This window comes from Manis javanica, chromosome 4 (genome assembly GCF_040802235.1).
Source record: "Manis javanica isolate MJ-LG chromosome 4, MJ_LKY, whole genome shotgun sequence".
Classification (NCBI taxonomy): Eukaryota; Metazoa; Chordata; class Mammalia; order Pholidota; family Manidae; genus Manis; species Manis javanica.
In genome coordinates, this window is record NC_133159.1 from 61514650 (window position 1) to 61542177 (window position 27528).

Consider the following 27528-nt stretch of genomic DNA (forward strand, 5'->3'; position numbering starts at 1 on the left):
TTAGTGTTCATGATAATTCAACAATGTAAACAAAAAGCCAAATAAACATGCAAAATTGTTTTTTAGCATTTGATAAAACTGAAGCATAAAATAAGCCAAATGTGCAAAACAACTTATATATCATTAATTAACTATGACAGTTCTAGAACTTTCATTTGAACTTATCAATACAATTTTAAGATGTTTTCTCTCTTTCTGAATCCTAAATATAAATATAAATTATTTAGTGGTATCTAGATGTCATAATGAATCAAGTTTCAAACTGGATTACTTAGAACAGAAACAGGAATCTACAAAGAAATTTTTTCTTATGAGATAAAATGGTATTAGAAGTTGCCTGTTATAAAAGAGTACTGACAACTATTAGGCCCATATTCCCCAAAATACAGACTAGTTACTGCCTTAAATTTCAAGAAATAATATACAGTATGTAGAACTGTTCATGGTAGTGGTAGGAAAAAGAAACACCATGTAATAATGTTAAAAGTTAAAATTAAATTATAAAATTACCAAATTAAATCAGATTTGATATTTAAAAAGTACACAGAAAAGAGGATGGTTATCAGGTCAAAAGGAAACTGTACTCTTTAAAAATAGACAGAAAATACAGAGTCAAAACTTCCACATCCATGGTTGGTAGAATAGAAGTTCAGACCAATTCTTAAGTCTAAGAAAGCCAGTTGGAAGATATTTTTTAATGTCTTTCAGAAAAGGGAATATTTATCAAGAAAGTTAGGATTTATCAGGTGAAAATTTGAAAGAAGGCAAGAGCCCAGAGAGTAAACCCAGCACTCAAAGCTTCTTTTGTTCTGAGAACATTTACAAATCAGGAAGAAACAGCCTACAAGCTAATTTTAGCTTTGGTGGCTCAGGAGGTCAGCAGTCAAAAATCAAAGTCCACATCCACCCAAAGAAGGTTGTTGCCAACAAAGGAACTCAAAGGGTTACATCATAAGATATAGGTGAACAGCCCTAAACTAAAATGGAACTTGGATAATCCATAAAATTTCAAGTTTTGAACTTTTAGGAGGCCCAGTATTGGTGGTGATTCCTAGTGCCTGGTGATAGCAAGTAAAAATACTATCTGGAATAAGATATCTTTATTCTAGAGACACATTCCCACAAGTAATATTTCAAATACAATGAACAGTACACAAGACCCAAGTTATTGAGATTTATTGATACAGACTATAGAGTTATACTGATTACTATAAATATATTTAAGAAAGAGAAAAACAAATCTGACATATCTACAGGGAAAAAAAGAAAATTTAAAAAGTGAAAATGAAAGTTTGAAAAAGAACAAAAAACAACTTATAAAACTGAAAAATTCAGTAGTAATTAATTGAAATAAATTGTCTGATGGCAAATTAGACACAGCTGACAAGAGAATTAATGAACTGGAGAAGCAGTTGAATAAAAATTTCAGGAATCATTGAAGAAGGTCCAAAAAATGAAGTACATAGAAGAAAAGAGAAGGACCATAGAGAATGCAGTTTTGTTTGTAATAATAACAAACATTCTATCACAATATTTTTGGCATCAATGCAACTTAGTTTTGTTTTAATTGTGAATATATTAATCAGATGAACATATCCATAATTCAGATGGAAAGTTGCATGTCATCTGATATTTAGATAATTTTTTCTCACAGTGTTGTATCATAATATTATACCTCTATTAAATGCTTCCTCCTAATTTTTTCTATCTTATTTTCCATGTTCTTTCTCTATCTGTTCTGTAGCAAAGACTGCTATTTGTTTTCCTTCATTTTCATAATAGAATCCTTCAGTTTTGTCTGGGCACATTTCTGTCCAAAATAAAACCTACATATTTCAGGTTTCTCTACAGCTTAATGTGACAATGTGATTAAATTCCAGCCAAAGATATATTATGAGGCATCACTTAGGAGCTTTACTTAAGAGATATTTGTAAGCATCCTTGGTCCCTTCCTCTTTCTTGATGGCTGAAGAATACATGTGATGGCTGAGCAAGGGGAGCCATTTTGGATCCTAAAGTGATCTTTGAATGGAGGCCATGCACAGAATAGCATAAGAAAAAAGGATTATGAAGCACTAAGCATTTCAAGGAATAGCACCACCATATCAATCCTAGACTATATACTTCAAGAAATTTACATGAGATGACAAACTTCTATCTTGCTTTAATATCATTTTGAATCTCTATTACTCAGCTGAATCTAATTTAAGCTGACTCCAATATGGTAGATGGAAGTGGGACTCAACAAATAAAAACATGTAATATATGGGACTGCCTTAGTACAGGATATTGAGTGCTATGTGGTAAGGACTCAATATATTAAATTTAAGAGCTTGTGCACCTTCTTACTATGGCCTCAAAATATCTTCACTTTGAAAGGCTGACTACGTGTTGACTGAAGCTATGGTGTTAGAGAAAATTATATACCAAATTCTGAATTTAAGTTAGATTATACCCATTTTTTTAAGTTCTGAGAAAAATTGATCTGGCTATAGGTAGCCAGCATGAAACAGAGATGCTAAAGTCACTTAGCTAAAGCTGGTACTCTCTCACCTGGAATCTGCAATTTAAATTTACAGATTAGTAATTGGAGCCTTGGATGGATGAAAATATCAACCGCTCTGCTCCTCAAATTTAAGTAGTTTCAGTAGGGGACTTTAAAGTGAAAATGATATTGATATTCTAAGGTATAAATGTCTGTAGAGAAAGACAAGATTAAGGATTTGCCTTCCCTCCAAAGTCCATTGTTTCAGAGTCCAGCCATGGTAGATACCGATAATTTAAAAGAGGCAAATGGATAAGGAACAAAGAACAAAACCCAGTAAAGGAAAGAAAAGAATCTTCAGGATTATTGACTATGTCTAGACAAGATATTTGTAATTGTTTAACCATGGTACCTACTGAAATCAGATGTCATCAGTCTACTAAGGTTTTGGAGGAAATGTATTACCAAGGAAATTAAAGTCTGACCTGAAAATGCCTGTAGTTCTTCAATCTTGAAGGCTATGAAACTGTGCAACAAAAAAGAAGGATAAATACTCCGAAGTCCACTTCAGATGTGGCCATAAATGATAATGGATAGATAAAATCTTTTCACAGGGAAAATCAAAAACATTTTCCACAAGTGCTAACTCCACTGTGAAAGAAGTGTTCATTATTCCTATCAGATGGATTTTGCAACAGACATGGGGGCAGTGACAGCTGTGTTTCTTACTCCCCTATTCCAAATGCAAAGTTTTCATTATGGTTATCCTTTTTCTGTGCCATCTTATATATACTGGGTTTGTAAAGGGCATACTTTATATTTTAACAAATAGGTTGCTAGACTACATATTGTTACATCTTGTTTAAGAAGACTGGACCTTCACTAGTATACCAACTAGAATTAAGTTCGGCTAAAACTAGCTACATATTCAATCTCATTGTTTTCTTCTCTAATTTTTACTATTTCTTTTCTACTTTGGATTTAATTTGCTCTTCTTTTCCTATTTTATAGAGTGGAAGCTTAGATTATTGCTTTTAGATATTTTTTTCTTTTCTACTACTAAGCATTCAATTCTATAAATTTCCATCTAAGCACTTCCTACACTATATACTACAAATTTTTATGTTATGTTTTCACTTTTAATTAGTTAAAAATATTTTTTAAATTTCCCTTGAGATTTTTTCATTGACCCATGTGTTTGGAAATGTTAGTTCTCGTTGTTTAATCTCTAAGTAATTTGGAATTTACCAGTTATATTTCTTTTACTGACACCTAGTTTCATTTCATTGTGGTCTGAAAGCAGGTACTATATGATTTATCTTATAAAATTAAGGTTTGTCTTATGGCCCAGGATGTGGTCTATTTTGGTAACTATTCCAGTTTGAGATGAATGTGGATTTTTCCATTGTTGCATGAAGTAGTCTGTAGATGTCCATTATTTATAACTGATGAATATTGTTTATATTAATAATAAACTAAAAAGTAATATAATAATTAATAATAACTCTGTTTCCTGATTTTATTCCTGTCATATCTATCCATTTCTGATAATTGTTGAAGTCTCCCATTATTCTAGTGGATTCACCTATTTCTCCATGCAGTTCTATCTGGTTTTGCCTCACATTTTTTTTCACTTGTTTTAGTTCCATACCTGTTAAGGATTGTTATAAATTCTCAAAAAATTCATCCCTTTACTGTTGTGTAATGCCTCATTATAACCTTCATTGTTCTTAAGTTTGTACTCTCTGAAATTAATATAACCACTCCCATTTTATTTTGATTTCTGTTAGCATGGTATATCCTTCTCCAATCATTTACTATTAATTTGCATATGTCTTTAATATTTAAAGTGAGTTTCTCGTACACAACATACAGCTGGATCTTGTTTTTTGATCCACTGTGATAATTAATTGGTACACTCAGATTATTGATGATCAAAGTGATTATTGATATATCTAGATTAATATCTATTTTCCTTTCTGTTTTCTATTTGGTCTCTTGTTCTTTGTTCTTATTTCTGTCTCCTATACTCTTTCTGCATCTTGTAGGTTTAACAGAGCATTTTATGTGATTCTATTTTCTCTTCTTTCCAAGCATATCTGTTCTTTGACTTTTTAATGGTTGCTATATAGTTTGCAATATAAAATTCCAAATAATCCAAGCCCCTTTTAACACTATACAGTTTCACAGGTAATGTTAGCACCTTATAATAACAAAATAATCCTAATTCCTCCCTCTTAACCCTTGTATCATTGTTGTCATTGGTTAGATTTATAACATAAGCATATGTAAGTGACTATATGTACATAAACTTACATGATTGAATACATTGCTGATATTATTAGGTTGAACAAACTGTTAGATTAAGAATAAGGAACATTAAAATATGTAATTTATTTATTCCTTGATGCTCTTCCTTTCTTTATGTAAATCTAAGTTTCTAATGTATATTATTTTCTTTCTCTCTAAAAAAATGATTTTTTAACATTTTATGTAAGGCGGTTCTACCTACTGACAACAAATTCTCTCAATTTTTCTTTGTCTGAGATGCCCCTACATCTCTCCTTCACTTTTGAAAGATAACCAGGAAACAGAATTTTAACTTGGTGGATTCTTTCTTTCAAGACTTTAAATATCCCACCCTAGGAAGATGGTGGACTAGCACATCACTGTGATAACCTCCTCCCATATACACACCAAAGCAGCAATGACATGTAATACAATGCACTCTGAAAAGGACCTGATGACTTGAAAAGTAGACCTCCCATAGATAATGAAAAGGAGAAGGCCACAGTGCAAAGGGTCAAAAGAGCAGAGACATAATTAGAATTCAAACTCTTTCCCCACCTCAACCCATAAACAGTAGGTAGTGAGGTACAAAGAGGTGTGGTATAAAAACCTTACACCTGGCATACCTGGTATGAGGATCTATGGATCTACACTGGGAAGATGATATCCCATAACATCCAGCTTTGAAAATCAGTGGGGCTTCACTCTAAGAGCTTTGAAATTCAATAGGATTTAACACTAGGAGCTTTGAAATATCCACAAGGTTCAATTCTAGGAGAGCCACAGACTCTACTCTTGGAGGGCTGGCAGGCTGTGTCAACTGGTCTGAGACCAAACACAGTTACAGAAGTTTGAAAAGTGCCTGGGTTATACATGAAGGAAATTTATTGATTAACTTTGGGACATGTGCCAAAGAGGCAGGTATCTGCAAGAGTTTTCTCAGAGTGGGGGGGTGGGGGTGGGGCTGGTAGGCACCATTTTCTTGCCCTCCCTCAGCCTAGCTGGACAGAGGTTTGTGGGAGTCAGTTCTGACACTCTCCATCTTCCATTCCAGCACTACTTACCCTGCCCTAGGGCAGATTCCTCTGCACAGTGACTAACACCCAGGGAGAGGAGGAGCTAGCCCCACTGACCAAGACACTGGCAGTGATCCTATTGGCCATTGCTAACAGCCAGGCTGAGGGCTGGCCCCACCAACCAGCACACTGGCAGGGACAACAGCTGAGTCTATCAGCCAGCCACACCAAGAATGAAACTTGCAGATCAGTGCAACCATGGTAATCATGCTGGTCATTGCTGAAAGCTGGGCAAAGGGCAGCCTTGCCTACTAGTCTGCCTGATCACAAGTCACAGCTCAGCCACAATAGCAGGGTGCATGCAGTACACACAGGTGATACTGCTGGAGCACCTAGTTCTGGTGGCCAGGGGACATTGTCCTTCTGAGCACAACACAATGCCAAATATATATGGTCACTATTTTTAAGACCAGAAGACAGCTGACTTGTCTAATACATGGAAACAAATGCAGAACCAGACAAAAAGAGGCAGAGGAATCTGTTCTCAATAAAAAAAAATGAAAAAAAGCCAGAAAAAGTGCTAAATGAAGTGGAGATAAGCAACCTACCTGATAAAGAATTCAAAGTAATGGTCAAAATTCAAAGACTGGATAGAGTGGATGAACTCATGAGAACATCAACAAAGACATAGAAAATATAAAAAAACAGCTGAAGAATACAATAACTGAAATGAAAAATCCATTAGAGGGAATAAACAGGAGATAGGAAATGCAGAAGGACAGAAAAGCAATCTGAAAGACAGGGTAGTAGAATGCAACCAAGGTGAACAGCAGAAAGAAAAAAGAATTTTTATAAATGAGAAGATGTTAAGAGATCTTTATGACAACTTCAAGCAGAACAACATTTTTATAATAGAGGTCCCAGGAAGAGGAGAGAGAGAAAGAGGTAGAAAGCTTATTTAAATATTAGCTAAAAAATTTCCTTCCTGGGAAATAAAGAGAATCTCAAACAAGATGAACCCAAGGATGTCCACATCAAGACACATAATAATTAAAATGGCAAAGATTAAAGATAAAGAGAGAATCTTAAAAGCAACAAAAGAAAATCTGAAAGCTATACACAAGGGAAATCCCATAAGGTTATCACCTAATTTTTCAGAAGAAAGTTTCCAGGCTAGAAGTGAGAGGCATGATATATTCAAAGTGCTGAAGGGAAAAAATCTGCAACCAAAATATTCTACTTGGTTAGACTATCATTCATAATTGAAACAGAGATGAAGAGTTTCTCAGGAAAACAAAAATTAAAGGAAGTAATCACCACTAAACCTTCCTTAAAAGAAATGTTAAAGGAACATTGTTAAGTGGAAAAGGAAAGGCCATAACTAGAAGTAAGAAAATTAGGACAGGAAAAATACTGACTGGTAAAAACAAACATAGCAAAGATAGGATCAATCACTTATAAAGTTAGTATGAAGTTCAAAAGAAAAAATATTAAAATCAATTATATAACAAAAATTAGTCAAGTGATACACAAAATAAAAATATGTAAATTATTACAGTATGTAAGAGTAGAAGCTACAATTGACACTACAGAAATTCAAAAGAGTATAAGAGAATTCTAAGAAAATTATATGCCAACAAACTATACAACCTAGAAGAAATAGATATATTCTGAGAAACAGACAATTGTAAGACAGAATCAAGAAGAAACAGCAAATCTAAACAGATTACTAGTAATGAAAGTGAATCAGCAATAAAAAACTCCCAAAAAAGCAAAATCCAGGACCAGATGACTTCATAGGTAAATTCAACCAAACATTTAAAGAGTTAATATGTATCTTTCTCAAATTCCTCCAAAAATAAAACAGGAAGTAATAATCCAAGTTCTTTCTGTGAGATAAGCATTACCCTGATATACCCAAAAACAGACAAAGACACTACAAAAAAAAAGAAAATTACAGGTCAATATCCCTGAAGAACATAGATGCAAAAACCCTCATCAGAATATTAGCAAACTAAATTCAAAAGCACATTAAAAGTATCATTCACAAAGATCAAGTAGGATTTATTTCTGAGATGCAAGGATGGTTCAACATTCACAAATTAATGTAATATATCACATTAACAAAAGGAAGTATCAAAATGATATGATCATCTCAATAGATGCTTAAAACACATTTGATAAAATTCAACATCTTTTCATGATAAAAACTAAAGTGAGTGTAGAGAACATAACTTAACAAAATAAAGGCCATATATGACAAACCCACAGCTAACATATTCAATGGTGAAGAGAAAAACACCTTTCCTTTAAAATTAGGAACAAGACAAGAATACCAACTTTCATAATGCTTATGCAACATAATACTGAAAATCCTAGCCACAGCAATCAGATAATAAAAAGAAATAAAAGGGTTCCACATTGGAAAGGAAGAAGTAATATTGTCACTATTGCATATGACATGATACTACTATACAGAAAACTGTAAAGACTCCTCCAAAAGAAAAAAAACACATCAGAACTAAATGAATTCAGCAAAATTGCAAAATACAAAATTGATATCCAGAAATCTGCTGTGCTTCTATATACTAAAAACAGACTAGGATGAAAATTGAAGAAAACAATCCCATTTACAATTGCATCAAAAATAAAATACCTATGAATAAATTTAACCAAGGAAGTGAAATACCTATAAACTGTAAGACACTATCTGAAAACTGTAAGATACTGTTGAAAGAAATTGAAGACAACACAAAGAAAGATATACGGTGATCATAGATTGAAAGAATTAATACTGCTAAAATGATCATATTACCCCAAACAATCTACAGATTCAATGCAATCCCTAATGAAATATCAATAGTGTTTTCACTGAACGTTAACAACTAATCTTATTATTTGTATGCAACCACAAAATACTCTGAAAAGCCAAGGCAATCCTGAGAAAGAACAAAGTTGGAGGTATCACGCTCTCTGATTTCAAACTATACTGTCAAGGTATAATAAACAAAACAGCATGGTACTGGCACAGAAACAGACACATAGATCAATGGAAACAGAATAAAGAGCCCAGAAATAAACCCATAATCACATCATCAATTAATCTTTGACAAGAGAGGCAAGACTATACAATGCAGAAAAGACAGTCTTTTCAATAAATGGTGTTGGGAAAACTGGATACCTACATATGAAAGAATTAAACTTGACCACTTTCTTATACTATATACAAAAATAAAATCAAAATGGATGAAAGACCTAGATGTAAGACCTGAAACCACAAAACTCTGAAAAGGAAATTTAGGCAATGAACTTTTAGATATCAGCTTTAGCAATTTTTTTCTGAATGTCTTCCCACACAAGTGAAACAAAAGCAAAAATAAACAAGTGGGCCTACATCAAACTAAAAAGCTTCTACACAGTGAAGGAAGCCATCAACAAAAAATTAAAAGGCAACATGCTGAATGGAAGAACATATTTGCAAATGATTTATCTAAGAAGGGATTAATATCCAAAATATGTAAAGACAACTCATACAACACAACACCAAAAAACAATCTGATGAAAGAGTGGGCAGAGGACCCAAATAGACATTTTTCCAAAAGAAGATATACAGATGACCAACAGACACTGAAAAGATGCTCAACATCACTAATCATCAGGAAAATGAAAATCTAAACCACAATGAGATATCACCTCATACCAATTACAATGGCTAATATCCAAAAGACAAGAAATAGCAAGTGTTGGTGAGGATATGGAGAAAAGGGAACCTTTGTGCACTATTGATAGGAATATAAACTGGTGCAGCCACTATGGAAAACAGTGTGGAGTTCCCCAAAATATGAAAAATAGAAATACCATATGTCCAGCAATTCGACTTCTGGGTTTTTACCTGAAGAAAACAAAAACACTATTTAGAAAAGATATATACACCCCTATGTTTCTTGAAGCACAATTTAAAATAGCCAAGACACAAAAGTAACCTAAATTATATCAATAGATGAATGGACAAAGAAAATGTGGTATATACATACAATGAAATATTACTCAGCCATAAAAAAGAATGATACCTTGCCATTTGCAACAACAAATGGACGTGTAGGGTATTTTGCTAAGGGAAATAAGTTACACAGAAAGACAAATACATTATGATTTCACTTATATATGGAATCTAAAAAAACAATAGAACAATCAACCAAACAAAACCCCAGAAACAGACTCATAAATACAGAGAACAAACTGGTGGCTGCCAGAGAAGTGTGAGGTGAGAGGTTGGGCGAAATAGGTGAAGGGGATCAAGAGGTAAAATTCTAGTTAGTGAGCATTTTGTAATGTATATAAATGTTGAATCACTATGTTGTATACTTGAAACTATTATATTAACTCTACTTCAATTGTAAATAAATAAGCAGTAAATAAATAAGTAAATAAATATCCCACTCCATTATTTTATCACTTAAATGGATTCTTAGAAGACATGTAATTCTTTGCTTTCCTATAGGTAACTTTTCCCCCCTCTGGATTCTTTCAGGATTTTTTCTTTGTGATTTTTCTATAGTTTAAAACTGATATAAGTGTAATTTTGTTCCTCATTTATCCAGCTTGCATTCTTTGAGATTTCTGGAACTGTGGTTTGATATCTGACATTAATTTAGGGAAATTCCCTTTCATTCTTGTTTCAAGTATTTCTTCTGTTCCTTCTCTTTGTTCTCCTTTTAGTATTCCCATTATGTATATGTTACACTTTTTGTAGTTGTCCTGCAGTTCCTGGATATTCTGTTCTAGTTGTTTTCTTCTAGTCATTTTTTCTGTTTGATTTTTTAATTTTGAAGGTTTTTATTGAGATATTCTCAAGCTCAGAGTTTCCTCAGCTATGTCTAGATCACTAATAAACCCATCAAAGACATTCTTGATTTGTTAGTGTTTTTGATTTCTAGTATTTGTTTTTGGTTCTTTCATGGAATTTCCATCTCTCTGCCTACACTGGTCATCTGTTCTTGCATGCTGTTTACTTTGTCACTAGAACTCTAAGCATATTAATCAAGTTGTTTTAAGTTCCTGGTCTAATAATTACAACATTCCTACAATACCTGAGTCTGGTTCTGATGCTTGCCCTGTCTTTTCAAGCTGTGTTTTTTGCCTTTTAGTATATCTTATCATTTTTTACTGATAGAAGGCATGATGCAGTTGGTAAAAGAAACTGTTGTAAATAGGCCTTTAATAATGTGGTAGCAAGATATGGATAAAGGGGGAGCATTGTATAGTCTCATAATTAGGTCTTAGTATTTTAGTAAGCCTGTGACTCAGGACTGTGAACCTCACACAATGCCCTTTAGTCCTTCCCTCCCATAAGTGAGGGACTAGAATGGACTAGAGTTGGGTATTTATCTTTCCCTGGGTCTGTTAGTCTCTGATAAAATCCCAGGAGGTTAGGCTCTGGTTAACTATGCTCTCCAGAAGATAGGCCTTGGTAAGAACAGAATGCTCTGGTTTATTTAAAAATGGTTCCTTTTTCCCTGGAAGCACAAGGAGATATTTCACTGTGAGAACCTGATAGATCTCTAGGAAGTAAAACACACAAAAGTGTAGGGACCCCCAATAACTGGAATTTTTATACCTTAGTTTTGTTGCCACTGAGCCTCCAGCAGTTCATCAACTACATTCACCAATCCCTACTACAGCACCTGTTCACATACAGGCTTTGGTTCATGCGTTTCCTGCTCTTATAAGTGTGGTTCTCTGTATTTGTTGGTTGGTCTCTCCAATTTGGTAGCAGAAGTTGCCTTGTGGTCTTACTTCTTCCATGAATTTCAGTTTGTTCAGTTTTTTACTTATTAGGATGGAGTAGCAATCTCCAAACTTCTTCTAAGCTTCTTCCAAGCTGGACCAGAAACTGCAACAGGCAGTGAGTTATTCAAGATGCATTTATTTAATTCATTACCATAGTATATTAGAGAGAAAATTAGGACTTTCAATAGATTTCTAGCCTTTCCATGAAATAATTCATTCAGGAATACTCCTTATAGCCTATGGAAATGTGGACACAATTACACATAGAACAAAATATTACTTCAAAATTGTGTATGTTAACAAAAGGAGGTCTGTGGATATACTGCCAGTTGTCCCCTCCCTGGTTCTAGGTGAGGATAGTATGAAGATATGTGAATGTTATTTGTGAACAGCTGAGACAGAGCTATGATTATGAAAAACATTATCATACTTTTAATAAGGAATTATATGGACATATCAATGAAGATTAAGGATAAAGGAATTTTTATTTATTGTTATTTATATTTGTTTTGTGACTCCTAGGAGGAAGATAATACATTGCATATTACTGATAGTAAAGCTCTTAAATATGGGGCTGGACCCAAGAGAATTGACATTTGTAAGGATATATTAAAAGATACTACTGAAGTTACCATATGACATAATTTATAAGGATCTCCCTTAATTTCTATCTGTCTCAGGTATAAATCACTGAATTTTCCTTTATTCAATTCAATGCACAAAATATTTGTTGAGAAGTACTATGAGCACATCATAGTACCTATCACTTTATCTATTCCAGATACGTTACACTATTGGATAAATCTTTTGCTTAATTCTCTCATTTTCCTGGTGATTTCTCAGTTGACTTTGGCAGCCTCCATTGTTTTCATCCCAGATAATGTATTGATTTAGCATATACTTGCTGCTTTTCAAAACTAATCCTGCAATTGCTTGGTTTCAGATCTTTCCTATCTACATCTATAGAGCCACAGATTGTTATTTCCAGAAAGGAAATACCAAGAGTGAGTTAAGTGTATGAAGGTTTAGTGGGAAATAACATCTGTTAAAGAAAAATGGGGAAAGCAGATTAAGCAGGGAGAGACAATGTCTCTGCCAACTACCTGGGCTCTAGAGCAAAGTTTATCTGAAAGTCCCACACTGAGCAAAAAGGGCCAGGTCCTTGTAACACTGCCTTACTCAAGAAATGGCTGGCGACTACCTAGAGCATAGTGTGACCTCAACTTGAAAGCAGAAGTGGACCCTGAAAAAAACAAACAGGTGAGCTGTCAGCTAATTGTACTTCATCTGAGCAGCCACAAATGATTTCTAATATTATCCTTGCATGCTTCTGTCCTACTCTTACTCATCTAGCTCCGTCTTCTCCCTTTGGTCTCAGTAAACTCTTCGATTAAAAGGAAAATGCTTTTTTAAAAAAATTTTACTGCCAGTGATGAGCAGAGCTCCTGATACCTAAAATGCATGTAGTAAATATCTGTAATATTTTATTAAATGGCTACATTTAACCCTTTATGAGTTGAAGTCATCAGCAACAGCTTCACTTCTAAGCCATCATCATTGCTTCTTTGGACCCCCAAAAGGTGGCTGAATTAAAATTAAGTAAAATTACCTTTAGCCTCTGGGAGCCCTAGAATCTGCTTTTATTGACTTTTTTGGTGATAAATTGCTCATACTTCTAACTCACACTAAAAGCCACTATTACCCAGAAGTCTTAATAACTCAGGACAATCTGATTCTTTTGATTAGACCCATTAGATGCAGACAACTGATTAAACCAAATTTGAATTTGCATATTCCTCTCACTTCACACTTTATATAATCAGTCCATACCCAGTGAGTTTTTCCTAGTTCTTCCACCTCTCCTTACAAGTTCCAGCATAAACTTGCTTGATTCCAATTTCAAGGCCTGAGAATTTATTACAGTACTAAGGATATTGTAAGTGTTCAAAAATACCCACTTGAAATTAACTGAATTGCTGACGGAACTCCAAAATGCATGTTAGACAATAACAAAGGGCAGTTTTCAGAGAAGATGAAAGAATGTTATTATGAAGCTTCTTTCTTAGAATTTTTTTTAATTTAAAAAATTTTTACCGAAGTATCATTGATATACAATCTTGTTTGTTTCAAATATACAACACAGTAGTTCAACACTTACCCATATTATTAAATCCTCACCCCTTCTAGTGTGGTTACTATCTGTCAGCATAGAAAGATGTTACAGAATCACCCACTATATTCTGCATGCTGTACTACCATCCCTGTGATCAATGTATATTATGATTGGGAATTTTTGTGCCCCTTTATCCCTTTACCCTTCCCACCCACCTATCTCAACCCCCCTTTCATGGTAACCACTAGTCACTTCTTGGTGTCTATGAGTCTACCATTGTTTTGTTCATTTTGTTTTGCTTTGCTTTTATGTTCCACAAATAAGTGAAATTATCAAAATTAAACTTATATAATCTAGAATAACATCCCAGAAGCTCAGTGATACTAAAGATCAGATACCAGTATAAGAAACACTCTTACAAACTGAACAAAACAATGAAATTTAAAAAGTAAAATCCCTATGTATAAGTTTATTTTTAAGACCCAACATAATAAAATAAGGTGACCCCTTTCCACATCTCCTGAATCTGATCTACACTTTCAATATTTTCTTAGTATCACTTATTGTTAAACTAGACAAAGAAAAGGGCAATAGTAGATTCAATATTTCTTGACTTGTAATATTATGAAGCTAATTATTGTCTCCTCCTTCCCTCATATTTACTAGCATTTATACTTGGTACAAGAAAAAAAAAAACTCAAATGTAATTGGTTACTCAAATTTATAAAATTAGGGCAACCTCACCCTGCCTTACAAGCTGTGTTCTGTAAAACTCCAGAGAATATCATCCACATAAAATGTGATGTACTCTTTCTCATGTACCGTGCAATGTAGTGGCCCTAAGTAAAGTGAATCCTCTTTCCTCTCTTATTCACATAGGCCATGTGATAATCATTTTATTTTTTTTCTAAGAGTAAAGATGGAACTATATCTCACCAAAGAAGATATACAGATGGCAGGTAAACATATGAAAAGATGTTCAACATCATATGTCGTTAGGGAATTGAAATTTAAAGTAACAATGAGAAATTATTGCACACCTATTAGAATGACCAAATTTCAGAACACTAGCAGTCCCAAATGCTGGTGACAATGTGGAGAAACAGGAATTTTCATTCATTACTGATGGGAATACAAAAAGGTAAAGCCACTTTGGAAAACAATCTGGCAGGTTATTTTAGAAAACTAATACTCTTACCATAAAAATACAGCAATCATGCTCCCTCATATCTACTCAAACAAAGTAAAAGTTCAGGTCAACACAAAAACCTGTATATAGATGTTTGTAACAGCTATGTTTCTAATTGTCAAAACTTGGAAGTAAGCCAAAGTGCCCTTCAATGGGTGAATGTATGAACTACTACACTCAAACAATGGAATAGTATTCAGTAATTAAAAGAAATGAGCTATTAAACCATGAGAAGACAAGGAAGAAATTTTAATGCATTATTACTAAGTGAAAGAAGCCAATCTGAAAAGGTTATGTACACTATGTATTATGATTCCAATTATATGACATTGTAGAAGGGAAATCTATAGAGAGCATAAAAAGATTGCTGGTTGCCAAGAGTTAGGGGGAAGGAAAGGTGAGTAGACAGAAAATTTTTAGGAAAATGAAAGTATTCTGTATAATATTCTAATGGAAGATGTATGTGATTATGTATCTGTCAAAACCTGTGAAATGCCCAACACAAAGAGTGTACCTAAATGCAAACTATGGACTTTGGAGGATAGTGATGTATCAATGCAAGTTCATCAATTGTAACAAATTAGAGGTTCCTGAAGGTATTATTTTATACTTATGTTAAAAACATAGAAGTAAAATCTTTCTATCTACAATAGACAAAATATTTGTTTTTATTATGTAAATATTTGTTTTTATTATGTAAATAAAATGATTTCTGATTAGAAAAAAAGACTATGTAAAGTGTCAGAAAGAAAGCAATAATCATCTAACAATCTGTGACTTAGATAAGCACTACTACCATCTTGATGACTATGTTTTCATGTATTTGTTCATGCATATGTGTTATAACAAATTAGTTTATAGTTTTGAATTCTTATTAATAAAAGATAAACAGCTCCTCAGATTTAGTATACATGTATATATAATACCTTCAGTATATATATATATATATATATATATATATATATATATATATATATACACACCATTAAAATATATTTAATAATAATTAATGGAAAGGGTTCACAGAATTTATTTGAAAATATTTTCATCTATTATATTTTATAAAAATGGTATTCAACATGGCATATATATATACAGTTCTGTCAGTATTAATTATAAGACATATAAATTTTTGGAAGCGAGGGAAAAATCAATAAAAAATATTCTAGAATTCAACCACATCAGTAGTTTTAAAACAAATTTCACTTTAGTATAGATGATTGCCATATCAGATCATGTCCAGTGTTTCCAGGAACTATACAATGACATAAAGCAGTACAAGATGTGAAGATTTAATGTGGTAGAAGTTATTCCAAGTAAAAGATCCCTTTCAAAGATGTTGGATTGGATTGTCCTATTAATACCTTTCCTCATCTTTTTGATAACTAAGAAGAATATATGCACCTTCTCCAGAAGATTAGTCAAGGCAAAGGGTATAAAATTCCAATCATTGTACCTCAAGGAGAGAGGGAATTGCTCAATTCTAAGAAAAAAAATTAGACCATGATTTTAGGAAGTAAGCTGTTAAAAAAGAGACATCGCAACACACAGACTGGTTATTTCTTTCCATGAGTTGAAATTGTAAAGGTTCCCAGCCGTGACCCTTTTTTAACCTCTTAGATGCTTTCTGTCCTTCCAACAATATATGACTAAGCCAGCTTACGCAGTCTTCTGAGGTGAGAAGACAGGGCAGGAGGAGTACAGAAGCCGGCTGCAGCTGCAGTAAACACAGGGCAAGTTGCTTTTTCCTCCTCTGAATCTCTTACCTTTTAGCTCCAGTGAGAGTAACTTTCTCTCATATTATAACCCTTCTAAAATTCATGTTTGAAATATAGGAAATAGGTGAAAGACTATCCAAACCAACAAATCAGAGGTAACAAAGAATATCTCATAGTCACTCCCTGTACATATATTCTGCTCAGTAACCGTTGAGGAAAAGAGTTGACTATGCCAAATCAGATTTCATATATTCTTGGGTATCTCAGCAAAATCCATCAAAATAGTATCTATACTTTTCTAAAATCCATTATAACAATATGCAAATTTCCCTAAAACTTGATCTAACAGGCAACCCCAATTCCTTATTTATGCCAGCCTATATAGCAAGAGGATCCACCACCTTCCCACCAGTATCTGTCAGTCGTGGAGAACCAATGTCCCTAGCAATTGTTCCAGGTCTTCCGTTTCTTCTAATCTCACCCATTTTTTTTTTGTTGTTGTTATCAGATTCCGTCCTTATGGCTCCTGACTTTTGGTGTTGTAAATTTAATCTTGCAGCATAAACTCTGGATATTTATCTGCACTTCTGGCTTTGCAGCATGGCATTTCTGAATGAATAAACTTGAATTTACTCCTCTGACTCTTTCAATTTCCCATGAATAGGAGAAATTTTAGGCCCCTTAGACCAAGTATATTTCATCCCAGAACAGGAACAGATGCAAACATTGATTTATATTTATCTTATCACTGAAACTTGAATTCCATTCTTGACTTATCCTTTCCATTACTTTGCTCACATCATCTTTTTCAAATGAACTTCTAGTATTAAATGCTAATATTTTCTTACACCCTATCCTTTCCCTACACCTTAGCTCTTTTAATCTCTTGGATCCTAGGTTCTCTTAGGCTCTCTGTGGTATTAATTATTCTCACTACAATATCTAATAAACCAAGTTGCAAGTCACTAAAGACTGGATATGTAAGTAGTAGAAATAATAAAATAATAACATATCAACTAAGTGAGTTGATAAGAACACTACAAATGAAGCCAGCAAAAAATTGACCCAGAATTTCTTTACGGAAGTAAATATTCAAAGATGAATATTATGATTAAAAACCATTTCAATTACTTTACAAAACTGAGCTGAAGACAACTGCCATAATGCTCTATGAATGGTAGCTACAAACAATGAAAAAGCATAGGACAATGTAAATATTTATAGAATATGAGAGAATTGTTCTTACTAAGTGACATTAATAATGATGTCGTTAGGAGAATTATCAGTAATGTTACAGAACTTTAGAAAACTCCATATAAAGAATGCCTTCTACCAAAAGTTTCATAACAGTCAAAATACTTCCAAAATATTGGACATATTCTGACAATGGCACATTCTAATTTCATAGATGTTAAATGACATAGCCTTTGTAAACAGAATATTTTATTTCTATTTATGCACATTTAATAATCATTTACCATGACACATCATATATATGGATATATATAAATATGCATATATACATATATGTGTATATTTTATAAATATTTATGAATAAATGTGTATTTTTTCATATATCATATAGTTATATGTATACAATAATTTGGTTATCAGTATACAACATAGCCATATTCAAATTGGTTATCAGCATACAATATTCAGTGAGTCTCTTTTGTATAAAAATCAGGTGACAGGTCTGAAATCAGTGACCTTATATTCTACATACAAGACCAAAAGACACTTCACATTAACTTTATATTTTTATATAGCATACTATCATCTGAAGCAAATTAATATAATCAGTACTGAGTGCTAATGAGGGAAAAGTTTTTAATAGGATACATTTGCTTTTTAGACCTATGTTCTTATTCAACAGATAACTTCTGTGGGATTTAGGGGCTTAAAGAAATTGTTTTGCTGTATCTAGAACATATGTCATCAATTACATAGAATGAGACTAATGACTAGATCTTTTGTAATACCTTCTAATCATGTTAATTTAATGGAAACAATTGTTGCTCAAGCTATTCAGAAACAGGTTCACATATGAAGGAGATTATCATATACACAGTGTTTTAAAATTATAAAAAGTTAATTCTAGTTAATTATACTATAATGCCAAGTCTTCATTTCTACCATTACCTAATGTCCAAATCAAAACAAAAATAAAAAGATAAAAAAAGCATAAACTTTCAAGTCAGAAGTCCTGGAGGTAAGTCTTAGAAGTTAATTACCAGCTCTGAGAACTTGGTTTCCCTATTTATATAAATGAGATAAAAATGACAATCTTATTGTATTGTGGAAAATAAACTATATGCAAAATAACACAGTGCCTTGTACATAGTAGACACTCAATAAACATAAGTTTCTGTTTCCATTGTGTTCTCAAAGCAATGCATGCTTTAGCATAAAATACTGAATGACAATTGTTATATATAGTATTATTAGCCTTTAATAAACTAAATACTATTAATATTAATTACTATATTACTATATATAATTATAGGAAAGACATTACTATTAATAACTAGTTGCAATAACTAATGAGAAAAAATATACAAAGTGTAAATTATAAAATGGTTGTGGTAAGAGTAATTAATGCACCATAAAGATTATATTTATACTGTATTATATGACTTTTCTTGCAACAAGAAAATCTCAAGCAGAATATTAAAAATATATGGAAAATATTTAAATGAGAAAAGATTTAAAAGAAGAAATTCTTACTAAAGCTTCATAAGTTGTAACTATAGTATCTTGAATAAAAATATTTCAAAGAAAAGTAATAATCTAATTAGACTTACATGTTTCCAGCGTGCAAGCTTTCCTGTTACATTAGTTTCTGTCTGAAAAAAGAGATCCTTAGATAGGTTATCTTCATATCCTTTGTGTATGTAAATCCATTTTGTTTCATATTCATTCATAAACTTTTCCTGATGTTTTTTGCACAGAACTAAGGGGCTAAATATAAGGAAGAAAAATTGTCATTTAGTATTCTGCCCAAAAAGAAAAATGAGAAAACTATTCATGAGTTCACTTACATCTTAGAAAGCATAATGGTAAATTTAATGTAATATTTGTTTTCATATTATTACTATATAAAACTAATCATTAAGATTTGTTCATCAACATTCATCATCAGATGAGTAAGCAGTAAGAAATCTCTGGTGATAGGAATGTACAAAGAATCCTGTAGTTATATCTGGCTATGCATTTTATAACATAATGGCAGGGAGAACATGACTAAATTATCTACAGATATATAAGGTGATCAGTATGAACTCTATTTTTCTTCTCTAATGAAGAAGTAACTTTATATTAACCTAGGAAAATTACTCTAGAGCAGTACTGTCCAACAGAATATAATGTGGGCACAAACTACTTTTAAATTTTCTGTTAGCCATATGACAAGGAAGTAAAAAAAAGTAGGTGAGATTAATTTTAATATTATTTTTAACCCAGTATCTCCAAAATATTACCTGATAAATGGAATCAACAAACTAACATCATACTTAACAGTAAAATACTAAATATTTTCACTGTAAGCAAAAATAAGGTAAGGTAATGCTCTCCCTCTGCTGCACTACAGAGCACTGTAGAACATCTCCTGGGGGAGGCTCAACAACTCCTGGGGGAAGTTCTTATATATGCCTGGTAGCCAAGTTTTATGTCTGATGCCCAGGTTTTTAAAGCTGCTACCCAGGAGATATCCTTTAGTCACCTAGCTCAGAGGGCTAGGGGTCTTTTGATCCAGGGTTCCACAGGACTATAACAATTAGAGAGACAGTTCTTGACATGATACAACCCCCATAGCACTGCAAAGATAGCAAAATAAAAGATACCCTCAGCCTTTGTGTGAAAGAGGCCTACTTGCTATTCCTGGAACTTCAGCCTAAAGGGCAGGGCTTCAGGTTTGGCACATATCAAGAGGCTACAATGGTGCTCTCAGGGAATATAAACCAAGGGAAATCATCTTTGTGCTCTCCTTCCGCATCAAAACAGCTCACTAGTATCTCCCAGAAAGGAGCTCACTTGGAGCCCTATTTTTGCAACTGCTGCTCAGGGGACATCTCCTGATTACCTAGATGGGGGGCCAGAAGGGCTTATGCTTATACTCCCACAGGACTGTATATATTTCCATTCTGCCTAAGGGCCTGGTTTAAAATAGCCAGAATCTAGGTGCTGAGTGAAATCTTCTTCTCTGGGACACTGACTGGTCATGGCACCCTTCAACTACTTTAGTTACTAAAATTAATTTGGTTCTGTGGACAATGACAAAAACTGGAGTGACAACCAAGAGCTAAAGAAGGGTTTAATGACAAGGTTTGTATCCTAGAGGGCCAACACTCCAAGACTGCAAGTGTTAGCTCTTTCATTTAATGTATAAGTCCAACATAGAGAATCAAGCAAAATGAAGAAACAGATTATGTTACAAATGAAACATAAAACCTCAGGGAAAAGAAAAGAAAAGAAAACTTAATGAAATGGGGATACATACTCTTCCTGACAAGAAGTCAGAGTAAAGGTCATAAAAATACTCAACAAACTTGAAAGAAGAATTCATGAACATAGTAAGAACATCAAAAATGTAAGAAAATTTAAGAAAGTTCCAAATAGAAGTCATGGAACTGAATAATACAATTACTGAAATGAAAAAAATACATTAGATGAGTTGAACAGGAGACTAGATGAAACAGAAAAAAGGATCAGTGAACTTGAACACAGGGCAGAGGAACTCAAAGAGAGAAGCAAAAAGAAAAATGAAAAAAAATATATTAGTGAAGATGGCTTAAGGGACTTACAGGACATCATGCAGGCAAACATTCACATTATAGGAGTCCCAGAAAGAAAAGAGAAAGAGAAAGGAACAGAAATCTTATGAAGAATTTATGGCTAAACATATCTCTAATGTGGCGAAAAGAAACAGATATCTAGATCCAGGAAGCCCAAAAAGATATGTTAGACCACAAAACAAGTCTTAGCAAATTCAAGGAGATTGAAATCATACCAAGTATCTCGTCTAACAACAATGGTATGACTAGAAATTAATAAGAGGAAAACTGGAAAATTTATGAATACATGGAAATTAAAACACTCTCCTGAAAAAACAATGGTTTAAAGAAAAAAAGAGAAAAAAAAGTATCCTTAGACAAACACAAATGGAAACACAACATTCTAAAACTTACACAGGTTGAGGGGAAAATGACAGCATAGAAAGAGCCTCCTCCCCGCTACACGCTGAATCTATACCTACACACAGAGAAACTGAGGCCTGATGAACACCTTCTGCACAATGATAGATGGGAAAGATCACATAAAAATTGCAGGAGAGAGGAAGCCCCACCCCCAGCACAACAACCCTGGAGACACATATTGCTGAGAGACCTGAACAGAGATTCCCTGTGCTAAGGCACAGAAAATCTGTGTTTCAAAGTACATCTAGACTATAAGTGAAAAAACAAAAACAAAACAGCTTTTTAAGACTAATGCACCTGCTGTTTGGAGTGGGAACTTCAGGAACTCTCTCCAGGATTGGAGGTGCTAGTGCCCCACATTGATAGTGCCATGGGAGGCACGGTTCATGCAATTCCAGACTTAAGTTTACAGTTTCAGACTTAGTCAACACACCAATTTTAGACTTAGCTTAGGTGGCTTCACAGCCATCACCCATACCAGACATGCCAGCTGGAGTGTACACCTGGGCCTCTTCTGCACTGTGAACAGAGCTGGAGGCTGCCACCTGCCAGAAACTGCACTCAGGCTGCAGCTGCACTATAGGTATGAAGCCAAATCTTTGCTGACCCCTGGAGAATGTGCGTTGGTCACACTACTATACCACAGAAACAGTGGCTTCAGAGGCAGGCTTTCCTGGAAGGCACATCGGTCCCAGTGCTACACTATGGTCACAGAATTAGCTGCCACCAATACCTGGAGAGCATACCCAGGCTGCAACTGCACTAGAGCACAAAGCCAGTAGCTATTGACGTAGGAGTTCCTAGGAGAATGCCCAAGACCACTGCCTCCCCACCTGAATGAACTTCACCAGTATCCTCAAGAGCTGCTTCAATTGGGCCCCTCCAACATGTTCCACCAAACACACCCTGGGAGACCTAATGCGAGGATCCCCCCCACCCATGGTCACTAGACCTCCAGCCAGCCAGCCAAAACCACCAGTACACCCCGTCTGCCCAAGGGACCTTCCCTACACAAGACCAATCATTCAAAACTGGGAAAGATAGCCCTTTTGAGTAATTCATAATCAAGCACAGAAAGTCAAACAAAAAGAGGAAATAGAGGAATATGCTTCAAATAAAAGAGCATGACAACTTCAGAGAAATAACTAAATGAAATGAGTTAAGCAATCCACCAGATAAAAAGTTCAAAGTAGTGATTATAAAGATGCTTTCCAGACTTGATCGAAGGGTAGATAAAATCAAATCAGTGAGAATGTCTACAAGGAGACAAAAAATATAAAACAGAACCAATCAGAGATGAATGAAATGAAAAGTATACCAGAGAGACTCAAGAGATTAGAGAATGCAGAGAAAAACAGATCAGTGATGTGGAAGACAGAGTATTGGAAAACACTCAAGGTGAGTAGCAGAAAGAAAAAAGAATAAAAAGAAATGAGAAAAGATCAAGGGATTTTTGGGACAATATCAAACACCCAAAGAGCCACAAGACTGAAGTCCCAGAAGGAGAAAATGGAGAAAAAGGAGTAGGAAACTTATTTGAAGAATTAATAGCTGAAAACTTGGCTAACCCACAGAATGAAACAGACATCCAGGTCCAGGAAGCAAACAGACCCCCAAAACAAGATAAATGAAGGAGGTCCACACTAAGACACATAATAATTAAAATGTCAAAGATCAAAGACAAAGATATTATCTTAAAAGCAGCAGAAGAAAACCAGTTACCTATAAGGGAAATCCCATGAGGCTGTTATCTGATTTGTCAGCAGAAACTCTAAAGGCCAGAAGGGAGTGACATGATATATTCAAAGCACTGAAAGAGAAAAACCTCCAACCAAAAATACTTTACTGAGCAAGGTTATCATTCAGAATGGAAGAGAACATAAAGAGTTTCACAGATTAAACATAAGCTCAAAGAATTCACCAACACTAAGGCAGACTTACAAGAAATGTTAAAGGGACTTCTTTAAGAGGAAAAGAAAAGATGCTAAAGAGAAGCAAGAAAAATTTGAAAGGAAAAATTTCATTGGTAAAAACAAATGCATTCCAGAAATAGTAGATCAATGACTAAAAGCTTATAAGAAGGTCAAAAAGTAAAAAGTAGAATGATTAATTACATATAAAAATTAGTTAGGATAATCACTAAATAAAGTATAAGAGGACATCATATAGATAAACTGTGGAGAAAGAGGAATAAAAAATGTAGTGCTGTTAGAATGTGTTTGAATTTAAGTGACCATCAGTTTACTACAGATTGTCTTATATCTAGGATGCTGTGTATGAACCCCATGTTAACCATAATCCAAAAGCCAGATACACAAAAAACAGAAAAGGAAATCCAAACATAACACTAAAGAAAGTAATAACATACAAGGGAAGACAGTAAGAGAGAAAGAAAGGGTCAGAGAAAACAACAAAAGCAACCAGGAAACATTTAACAAGATGGCAGTAACTATAAACCTATGAATAATTACTTCAAATGTAAAAGTACTAACAGTTACAATCAAAAGACATAGGGTGACTGAATGGATTAAGAAAACAAGACCCATGTATTTGCTGCCTACAAGGGACTCACCTTAAATCTAAATACATGCATAGACTTAAATTGAAGGAATGGAAAAATATATTTCATGCAAATAGGAATGAAAAAAAAAGGTAGAGTAGCAATATTTGTATCAGACAAAGTAGACTTTAAAACAAAGACTGCATGTAATAAGAAACAACAAAGGATATTATATAATGATTAAGGGCACAATCCAACAAGAAGTTATAACAATTATAAACATCTACACACCCAACTGAGGAGTATCTGAATATATAAAGTAAATAATAACAGGAATAAAGGAAGAAATTACCAGTAATACAATAATAGTTGGGGACTTAGGTGCACCACTTACATTAATGTATAAATCCCCTGAAGATCATCCAGACAGAAAATCAATAATGAAACAGAGGATTTAAATGATACATTAGACCAAATGGAATTAACAGATATATATAGAACAAATTAAAAAACAGTAGAATACACATTGTTTTCATGTGTACATGAAATATTCTCCAGAATAAATCACATATCAGGACACAGAGTAAATCTCAACAAATTTAAGAAAGATTCAAATTATATCAAGCTTCTTTTACATTCACAACAGTATGAAACTGGAAATCAATAGCAAGAAAAAAAATCAGAAAAAAATCCAAGAAACACACAAAGGCTAAAAATCATGGTACTAAGCAACCAAACGGGTCATTAAAGAAATCAAAAAGAAAATAAACACTAACATGGTAAATAATGAAAACAGAAATGCAGTGTATTAAATGTTTCAAAATCTTTGGGCTGCAGGAAAAGCTGTCCCAAGAGAAGTTTTTAGTCATACAGGCCTACCTCAAGAAATAAGAAACACCTCAAATAAACAATCTAACCTGACACCTAAAGGAAATAAGAAAAAGAAACAAAGACCAAAGTTAGTGGGAGAAAAAAATAACAAAGATTAGAGTGTAAATAAATGAAATACAGTCTAAAACATATAAAGGATCAATGAAACTGAAAGCTAGTTCTTTGAAAAGATGAACAAAATTGATAAGCCTTTAGGCAGACTCCAGTAAAAAAAAAAGAGAAACAAAATAAATCAGAAATGAAAGAGAAGTTACAACTGACACCACAGAAATAGAATTATGTATTACTAATAAAATTATATGCCAACAAATTGGACAATTTAGGAGACATAGATAAATCCCCTGAAGCATAAATCTTCTAAGACTGAATCAGGAAAAAAATAGAAAATCTGAACAGGCCAAATAGTACTAATGAAATTGAACCGATAAACAAAAAAAATCCCAACAAACAAAAAAACACCAATACCAGAGGCTGTCAAAGGTGAATTTTATCAAACATTTAAAGAAAAGTCATTATCTGTCCTATTCAAAATATTCCAAAAAACTGAAGAGGAAGAAAAGCTTCCAAATTCATTCTACAAAGCCAGCACATCATCCTGGAACCAAGACCAAAGATACTATAAAAAGAGAAAATTACAGGAGAATATCTCTGATGAGCATAGATGCAAAAATCCTCAACAAAATATTAGCAAACCAAGTTCAAAAATACACCGAAAAGTTCATTCAACATAACTAAGTAGGGTTTATTCCAGGGACTCAAATATGGTTAAATATCCACAAATCAATGTGATACATATTAACAATAGGACAGATAAAAATTATATGATCATCTCAATAGATGCAGAAAAAACATTTGACAAATTTCAAGATCTTGTCATGATAAAAACTCTCAAAAGAGTGATATAGAGGTCACATATCTCAACTTAATAAAGGTCATACATGAAAACCCAAGATAGGGAAGCAACTTAAATGTCCATCAATATTACTCAGACATAAAACAAGTGAAATTTTGCCATTTATGACAACTTGGATGATACAGGGTATTATGCTACATGAAATAAGTCAGTCAGGAAAAGATGGTTTCACTTATATGTGGAATCTGAAAAACAGAACAAAGCAGAAATTGACTTATAAGCATAGAAAACACACTGTTGGTTACCATGGGGAAGAGGATGGTAAAATAGGTAAAAGGGATAAAGAGATGCAAACTTCAAATTATAAAACAAATTAATCACAGGGATAGACATATTGCATAGGTAATATATCTCATACTATTATAATATATTTGTATGGTGACAGATTGTATCTACACTTATGGTAAATATGGCAGCAATGTATATAATTGTTGAATCACCATCTTGTGCATCTGTAAGCAATGTAATATTGTATATCAACTACATTTCAACAAAATAATTTTAAAATAACTTATGGGATGCACCAAAATCAATTCTAAGAGTCAAGTTTATAGTAATAAATGCCTACATAAGAAGCAAGAAAGATCTCCAAAAAACAACCTAACTCTATACCTCAAGTAATTTAAGAAAGGGGAACAAACTGAGTTCAAAGTTAGCATAAGGAAGAAAGTAATAAAGATAAGAATAGAAATAAATGAAATAGAAAACAGGAAAACAATAGAAAAGATAACCAAACTAAGAATTGTTTCTTGGAAAAGAGAAACAGAATTAACAAACTATTAGCTAGATGAAGGTAAAAAGAGAGAAGCCAAATTAACAAAATTATAAATAAAAAGGGAGACATTATAACCAATACCACAGAAATATAAAAGATCAAAAGAGAATACTCTGAACAACTTTATGCCAACTAACTGAACCACCTAGAAAAAAATGGAGAAATTTTTAGAAACCAAACAAACCACCAAGACTGAATATGGAAGGAATACAAAGTCTGTGTAGACCAAATACTAGTAAGAAGATTGAATCAGCAATCAAATTCTCCCAGTGTTGAAAATTCCAGTACAAGATGTTGTCCCTGGTGAATTTGACTGTTTAAAGAATGAATGCCAATTCTTCTCAAACTTTCAAAAAACTGAGAAGTTGGAAACACTCCCAAACTTGTTTTACATGGCCTCAGCATTACCTGATATCCAAGTCATATAAGGACACTACCAGAAAGTATTCCTGATCAACATAGATACGAAAATTCTCAATACTAGAAAAACTGAATTCAGCAGGACATTATAAGAATCATTCACTGTGATCAATTGAGATTTATATGTGGAATGCAAGGAAGTTTCAATATATGTAAATTAACATGATATGTCAGAAAATTTTTTAAAATTAAGAATATCACCATCTCAATAGATGCAGAAAAACCATTTGATAA

At 33.4% G+C, this 27528-nt stretch overlaps 1 protein-coding gene across 1 annotated transcript in view; it reads right to left on the reverse strand.

Moving 5' to 3' along the window:
• LRRIQ3 (leucine rich repeats and IQ motif containing 3) overlaps positions 1-27528 on the reverse strand; it is a 227473-nt gene that overhangs the window by 106492 nt on the left and 93453 nt on the right. The window contains 1 exon segment of the mRNA XM_073234129.1: positions 19405-19561. Within this exon segment, the coding sequence (XP_073090230.1) occupies positions 19405-19561 (157 nt within the window).